The sequence below is a fragment of the Podarcis filfolensis genome (genome assembly GCF_964270895.1).
Source record: "Podarcis filfolensis genome assembly, chromosome: Z".
Taxonomy (NCBI): Eukaryota; Metazoa; Chordata; class Lepidosauria; order Squamata; family Lacertidae; genus Podarcis; species Podarcis filfolensis.
The window spans coordinates 31,893,956-31,902,433 of NC_139617.1; the positions used below are offsets into that span (position 1 = coordinate 31,893,956).

The 8,478-nt window shown below is 47.8% G+C and overlaps 1 protein-coding gene across 3 annotated transcripts in view; it reads left to right on the forward strand.

Annotated features, from left to right (window-relative positions):
• Nucleotides 1-8,478, forward strand: part of GPSM1 (G protein signaling modulator 1) — a 56,876-nt gene extending 48,398 nt beyond the window's left edge. For all 3 annotated transcript variants that reach the window (XM_083596394.1, XM_083596395.1, XM_083596396.1), the window contains 3 exons: nt 1,713-1,875; nt 4,854-5,062; nt 7,664-8,478. In XM_083596394.1, coding sequence (XP_083452520.1) covers nt 1,713-1,875; nt 4,854-5,062; nt 7,664-7,852 — 561 coding nt within the window. In that variant the 3' untranslated portion in view covers nt 7,853-8,478. The remainder of the gene's footprint in view (nt 1-1,712; nt 1,876-4,853; nt 5,063-7,663) is intronic.

An 8,478-nucleotide genomic window follows, 5' to 3' on the forward strand; every position in this document is an offset into this window, starting at 1 on the left:
AGAAATAGTGCTTTCTGGTTAAGAACTTTGCTTCAGGATGACAACAGAAATTGTGCTCCGGCGGCAGCAGGAGGCCCCATTAGCTAAAGTGGTGCTTCAGGTTAAAAACAGTTTCAGGTTAAGTATGGACCTCCTGAACGAATTAAGTACTTAACCCGAGGTACCACTGTAATATGTACTGAAAACCGTCAGTGCCATGCTGATATAGTGACATCTAAGGTTGATATTGTCTGGTTCATACACTGAGCCACTAGGTCCCATAATATATGCTCCCATTGCTCAGACACTGCCAGCCCTAATTCTTGCCACTGTCATGTCACAAAATTCACTTTTTTTATTCTTTAGGATTTTCTTATACGCCACTCTTATCTCACTCATATTTCCCTTATTAATTTCAGAATGTTCCCCCCAAAAACAACAACAACAACATGATAGCTCGTAAAAGATCTTGTTTTGTCTCCTTGCATTGCCCATCAACTCACCTTCTTTGGTTTCCTGTATACCACTTTTAGCACTGGGATTGATCAGATAGCACCTGATGACTGTATTAACATTCAGAAAATCCGATACCGTATTTGTTAAATTGTTCATAAGGCAATGTCGCCAGAATCCTATGTATATCGTCATTCGCCTTCAAATACCATTTCACTCTCATCATGCGCAAATTTCACTCTCCTCATGCATGTGCACACGGGTTCTGCTGGGAGCAGGCAGTCCAGGACAGGGGCTAAGATAATTGAAAAAGTGGGAGACGGTCACTTTCAGTTCTTACCAGGACGTCTATTGATTTCACCAAGCTGAAGAGTGGTGAAGCTGTGAAGTAGTCTATGACATTTCCTCCCTTATTGTGTAGAAAAGTACGTTGGCCATTTGAAGCATCCCTGGACACGCATCTAATATTTAAAAAGTCATGCAGAAACTCCCCCATTCTAGGAGTTTCCGGCCTTGACGGTTGACTTTCTTGTCCATAGAAGTGCGAGGGAAGGGGGAAAAATATCCTCCAGGTCTAGCCTTTGTGGTACTAGAATTCTCTCTGAACCATCCAGATGCTGACGTTAAAATCCCTGAATAGTAGAATTTGGGCACCCCACTTATTTGAGCTATAAGAGTTGTTGGATCCCTCCAAATCTTAGCCACCACAGCTAAATATTAATGCAGGAAATGGGCCTCCTGCCACTGCATTAAGCTGTAGTGGCAGGAAATATTCGCAAAGGAGACCAGACTCCACAGCGCAGATTTCCCCAGCTTAATTCAGTGAGTGGTCAGGGGGAGTGGTCCAACTCTCACTTCCTCATCCCTTTAATTGCTTCTTAACTGATGGAAGACTTTCCTAGGAGCATCCCTGTAAATGCAAGGGGCTGATATGCTATTTCCAAGTTTCTTGTAAGCAGATAATATCAGATTTTTGCAGGAGCATTGTCAAAACTTTGTCTCATTTTCTGTTGTCCCACCGTTCCAGGTTCCAAGTGACAAGGGAAGCTCCACATAGAGTGCATTATAATAATCCAGTGTTTTAATGATATTAATACTATTTTTGAACATATATATATGTGTGTGTGTGTGTGTGTGTGTGTGCAATCTTGCCATCTGATTTTGAAGAACATGTAGGAACTGGGATGCATCTAGACAGCTGAGTTCTGGTTTTGATGATCCACTTTAAATATGGTGGGAAATTGAGACTGGAAAAAACTATTATTATTTCTTCTTTGCAGAAAATCAAGCGGGCGCCTTCAGACGAGGAGTGCTTCTTTGAGCTGCTGAGCAAATTCCAGAGCAACCGGATGGATGACCAACGCTGTCCCTTGGAGGAAGGCCAGAAGGAGGCTGAAGAAGCTACAGTGGCCACCCTGGTGCCTGCCCTGGAGGAGAGAACCTGTAAGCTTTTGTTGAGCTGCTCCCAGGGCCCTTGCTGTGCTGGGCTAGATATGTGTCCCCATCTGTCTTAAATAAGGGCAGATAAAAGGAAGGATATCTTCATGCAGCACTGTTAATCTGCGGAAATTCTTCCTGCAGGTACCATTGAGGGTCACCAACTTGAAGGGCTTTAAAAAAGAATTAGACGCATTCATGGAGGAGAGGGCTATCATTGAAACTGGATGTTGGAGGGTTCATGGCAGAGAAAAGAAATTCATGCAGCACAGTGTTAATTTGTGGAACTCCCTCCCACAAGAGACCATGATGACCACCAACTTGGATGAGCACATTCTGAACTCTGTGCTGCATTAATACGTCTATCCTTTTATCTGCCCATAAGATAAGCCCTGCAGCTGGATCAGGCCAAATATCCTGTTCTCACAATGGCCAGCCAGATACCCTAAAGGGAAACCCACATGCAAGAGCACTCTCCCCTCCTGGGGTTTCTAGCAACTAGTATAATCAAGAAGCATTTACTGCCCCCAACTGTGGAGGCAGACCATAGCCATCTTGGCTAGTAGCCATCAATAGCCTTCTCCTCCTCCTAAAGCAGTCCAAGTAGGTGGCCATCACTGCCTCCTGTAGGAGGCAGTTCCACAGATTAATTCTGTGCTGCAAAATGAATCCTCTCAACATTCACCTTCGTTGGATGCCTGCGAGTTCAAAGTCGACACTTCCTGGCATCAAAATATTAAGCAGGGGTTTGTGTGCATGGATCAAGAGAGGAAGCTCCGGAAAAAACCAGGCACAGGAGATGCAGGCAGAGTGCCAAAGCTGCGAGGCAGGCAGGAGGCAGTGTTGAAAAGGTCAGGCTGTGTTATGACAAGGAGCGGGGTTGAGCGAGGCTCTCTCGCTCCTAAAAATAGAAGGAGAGCTTCTTGTCGTCCCTGCTGATGCGGGAGCGCCCCTGGGGGCTCTTGCTTTCCTCCACAGGGCCCACACCTCCTCCTGCTTGCTTCAAAGTATTTGGACACATACAAAAGCACTGAGGGACCCATCTAGTCGAGCATCCTCTTCTCACAGTAGCCAACCTTGACATCTGAAGGGGGGGGCATTCCACAGGGGGAGCGCGACTACTGAGAAGGCCCTCTGATTGGTTCCCTGTAACTTCACCTCTCACAATAAGGGAACTGCCAGAGAAGGTCCTCAGAGGAGGACCTCAGTGTCCGGGCTGGACAGTAGAGGTAGAGATGCTCCTTCAGGTATACAGGGCTGAGGCCATTTACACTTCTAATTGTGCTCAGAAATGTACTGGGAACCAATGTAGATCTTTTAGAACCATTGTTAAATGGTCCCAGCAGCTGCTTCCAGTCACCAGTCTGGCAGCCGCATTTTGGTTTAGTTGTACTTTCCAAATCACCTTCAAAGGTAGCCCCACATAGAGGGCATTGCAGTAGTCCAAAGTGTGGGGGGGGGAGAGATAACCAGGGCATTTACCACTCTGGAAGACAGTACACAGGCAAGTAGGGTCTGAGCCTGCGTACCAGATGGAGCTGGTAAACAGCCGCCCTGGGCACAGAATTAAACAGTGCTTCTATGGACAGCTGTGAGACCAAAATGGCCTCCAGGCATCACACCTGGTCCTTCAGGGGCACAATTACCCCATTCAGAAGTAAGGAATCCTCACACCTGCCTGCCTCCTGTCCCCCAGAAAAAAAGTACTCAATCCAGTGACCACCATCCACCCCGCCCCCCAACCGACTCTGTTCACACATCTATCTAAGCTAGCGGGCACATCTTATGCCAGGAGTTCTGCAGAGTAACTATGTGTATTGCAAGCTGCTAAGCAAGGGTTGTTGCTGGGACTAATTCTGAGCAGTGTGTTCCACAAGATGCTGGTATTTGCTGATAAAATCCTCGATTACTTCAGAGCAAGCAACCTGGAATAATTTCTAATCACTGCACTACAATTTGCTATTATTATCATTATCATTGTCATCACAGAATTATAGAGTGGGAAGAGACTGCCAGCAGTCATCCAGCCCAGCCCCCTGCAATGCAAGAATCACAACTAAAGAATCCCTGATAGGTGCCCTTCCAACCTCTGCTTAAAAACCTCCAATGAATCCTGAATTCACAGGGTTGGGAGGGACTCTAAGAGTCATCTAGTCCAACCCAGGGTCTCCCCAGGGTTCTGCTTTTTAATGTACTCAGTTATACTGTAAGCAATTTTTTAAAAAAATCTTTATAAATGACTTAGATGTAGGAATTGAGGGGGATGCACACTGTATTTGCAGATGATGCTAAACTGAGAGGGGAGGCTAATACAGTGGTACCTCCAGTTACTAACTTAATGCGTTCCGGAGGTCCGTTCTTAAGCCAAAATCGTTCTTAACATGAGGCACGCTTTTGCTAATGGAGCCTCCCGCTACTCCCACCGCTGGCACATGACTTCCGCTCGCATCCCGGGGCAAAGTTCGCAGCTAGGGGCATCTAATTCCAGGTTAGCGGAGCTCGTTACCCGAAGCATTCGTTAAGGAGAACAGTACGTAACCTGAGGTTCCACTGTACCACAGAAGACAGAATGAATTTCAGTGAGATCAAATGTCAGATTCTGCACTTAGGCAGGAATAACCAGATGCACAGGTTTAGGTTGGGGGACACCTGGCTTAACAGCAGTGGATGTGAAAAGGGATCCAGGGATCTTAGTAGACCACAAAAGCTTGACATGAGTCAACAGTGTGATGCAGCAGCAAAAAAAGCTAATGCAGTTCTAGGCTGCATCTGCAGAAGGAAGGAATAGGAACTGAGCTTCACAACTAAAGTATTATGGTTATGATTATTATCTCCTTCATTGGAGATCTTAAAGCAGAGGCTGGGTGGCTACCTGCCAGGGACACTGAGTTTCCTGATTTGCAAGCGGTTGGACTAGGTGGGGACCCTGGGGGTCATCTATTCTGTTTCTGCAATAACATTTCTTTCTTCCTGTGCGCTGGCAGCCCAGTCCTCAATGGCCTCCCCACAGACTGAGGAGCTCTTCGACCTCATCGCCAGCTCCCAGAGCCGGCGGCTGGACGACCAGCGGGCCAGCGTAGGTAGCCTGCCAGGCCTGCGCATTACCCCCAACAACCTCAGCCACCTCCGCAGGGAAGGCGGCACACAGCAGGAGCCAGGCGACGAGTTCTTCAACATGCTCATGAAGTGCCAGGTATGTTTTGAGCATGGCTAATCACTTGACATCATTAAACCCACTTCATAAACTATCAGTTCCTGGCTTTTGAAAATCTTGGGGCTTATTTTTTTGCTCTGTTCTTTTTTGGGGAGGGTTGAAGTTGTGGAAGGGTACTCATCCAACTCTGAAGGGGTCCTGTTCAGAGCACTGGTCCATAGAACCACTGAATTGCAAACTCAAGTGAATTGCAGAGTTGGAAGGTACCCCAAGAATCATCTAGTCCAACCCCAGGCAATGCAGGAATCATAGCTAAAGCATCCAGTGATTTAAAATTATGTATACCACAATACATTTTTAAATGTCTGAGTGCATAAATGCAAACTCATGTGAAACTTTTTAAAATCAGAAAGAATCTGACCATTATGGGGAAAAGATGTATTCTCAATTGCTTGCATAGGCCAAACAAAAGGGGAAGGTATTCCAGAGAGCAGGGCAGATGACATAGGAACATAAGAAGAACCTACTGGATCAGGCCAATGGGCCATCTAGGCCAGCATCCTGTTCTCACTGTCACCAAATGCTGCTTAGGATCTAGGAGTCCCAATAGATTGCCTCTGGACCTGGAGGCCTCTAAGAATGTCACAAAAGCATTTCTAGATCAGGCCAGTGGCCCACCTAGGCCAGCATCCTGTTCTCACAGTGGCTAACAGATGCCTCTGTTAAGAAACGGGCAAGGAGGATCAAAGCACAAAAACGCTTTACCCTCCTATGAGTCTCAGCAACTGGGATTCGAAAGCATTACTGCCTCCAACTGTGGTGGACAGAGAATAGCTATCATGACTGGTAGCCATCAATAGCCCTCTCCTCTGTGACATTGAATGCTCAGTTTCTTGTTGCTATAAAAAGAGCCGATCAACAACACTCCTGCAGGTGATCTCAGTGATGGAACTAGGATGTTACAGTTTCAGGCAGTCCCTTAGACCTAAGATGTCCAGGGCTTGACCCCAGCTTAGGAGATGACTAACTTGGATGGCTTTAAAAGAGAGCTGCTGAGGACTATTCACCACAATGACTCTGCTCTGCCTCCATGGCCACAGGCAGCAATGCTGCCGGAAACCACAGGAAGGGAGAATTGGTGTTGCACTGGAATCCTGCTTACTGATTTCACATTTAGGCACTTGGGCGGCCACTGTGAGAACAGGATGCTGGACTAGGCAGCCAGAGAAGATTATAGCACAGAATCATAGCATTGGGGGGGGGACCATTTGTCATCTAGCTCAACCTGCTGCAATGCAATTTCTGGGCAGTATTCCACCAGCTACTGGTCCTTGCTGATAAGGTTCTACATGACTTGGGAGCAAGTGACCCGAAGGACCGTCAGTGAGCGTTGGTCCCAAATTAACTACGCCAGTGTGACGTGGTGGTTAGAGTCTGGGAGATCAGGGTTCAAATCTGCCATTGGCCATGAAGTCCATGTTGGGGTAGTCCCTCACTCTCAGTCAACCTACCTCACAGGGTTTTTGTGGGGTGGGGGGAGAACCACGTATGTCCCCTTTAGATCATTGGAGGAAAGAAAATGCAATAAATTAACAATAATCCCAAGGATCATTTAGCCCAGCCTAGGACTTGCCGATCAGAAGGTCGGCGGTTCAAATCCCCGTGACAGGGTGAGCTCCCGTTGCTTGGTCCCTGCTCCTGCCAACCTAGCAGTTCGAAAGCACCTCAAAGTGCAAGTAGATAAATAGGTACCACTCTGGCAGGAAGGTAAATGGCGTTTTCGTGCGCTGCTCTGGTTCGCCAGACGCGGCTTAGTCCTGCTGGCCACATGACCCGGAAGCTGTACGCCGGCTCCCTCGGCCAGTAAAGCGAGATGAGCGCCGCAACCCCAGAGTCAGTCACAACTGGACCTAATGGTCAGGGGTCCCTTTACCTTTACCTGCAGTGCAGGAATCACAACTAAAGAACCCCCAACCTTTGCTTTAAAACCTCCAAGGAAATAGAGTCCACCACCTTTGGAGGTAGTAGTAGTAGTAGTAGTAGTAGTAGTAATAATAATAATGATGATGATGATGATGATGATGATAATTAATAAATAAATAAATAAATAAATATCCCTCCCTCCCCAGCCAAAGCCAGACTCAGAGCGGCTAACAACAGTAAAATAATAAAACATTCTAAAATCAGTTCATTATAAAATCAGTTCAAATCAAATTAATGGCAACCATTGGGGTAGAGTTCTGTGAGGATTGCCAAAGGCTGTGCCTTGGCCAAAGGCCTGGTGGAACAGCTCTGTATTGCAGGCCCTGCGGAAAGATGTCAAGTCCCGCAGGGCCCTAGTCTCTTGTGACAGAGTGTTCCACCAGATTGGGGCCACGGCCGAAAAGGCCCTGGCTCTGGTTGAGGCCAGCCTAAACTCCCTGTGGCCCGGGACCTCCAAGATGTTTTTGTTTGAAGACCGTAAGGTCCTCCGTGGGACATACCAGGAGAGGCGGTCCCATATTGTAGGATCTGAAGGGACCCCCCCCCTGCGCAAGGATCATCTAATCCAAGCCAGTCCTAAACTGCCTGACTCTCTGCTCCTCTCTGTGATGTCTCCCTCCTTCACTTCTTCTTCTTGTTCCTCCTCCCCATCCCTAGTCCTCTCGCATCGATGACCAGCGCTGCGCAGCCCCCGATGCCACCCCACGCGGTCCCACTGTGCCAGATGAAGATTTCTTCAGCCTCATTCAGAGGGCCCAGGCCAAGCGCATCGACGAGCAGAGGGTGGACCTGGCCTTGGGTGAAGAGGAAGCCGAAGAAGATGAAGCACAGCCCAGTCCCAGCTAAGACCGGTCCCCTGTGCAGGGTCTGGACTGAGCCCTAGTGCTGTGAGGACGCAGGCGCTGGGGGGCGAGACATTGGGGCAATCTCAACTGTAGCAGTCCCACCTCAAGGGAGCGGCTCTGAGCAAGGCCCATTTCTTGGAGGGGGGCTGTTATCCTAGAGATGCTGGGGGTGGAAAGTTGAGTGTGCCTCTACCACCAGGGGCAGTCTACCTCTAAGCTCCCAGAGACATTCATAAAAATGTACAGTTGGAAGAGTGCCCCTAAGGTTCAACTAACCCAGCCCCCTTCAATGCAGGATTCACAGCTAAAGTGTCTCTGACAGATGACCTTCCATTGGTTTCAGGGAAGAGGACAGGAGCAGTGGGGGAGGGGGTTGCTTTTCACTCCTTCCCACATCTCCGAGCCCAGTCGAAACTGGAAATCAAGCCACCTGCAGGAATATCTCTGCCAAGATTCAATATATTCGCTAATTTATTCTATATACGATGTGTGTTAGACAATATAATTTTATTGAGGGGAGGGGTCCTTTATCTGCATGGTACTTTCCCCATCCCCATAAAAATCAAAGAGCTGCCAAATGAATTCTGTGGGGGAAGAGGGTGCTTATTAAACATTTTTGGATCACAA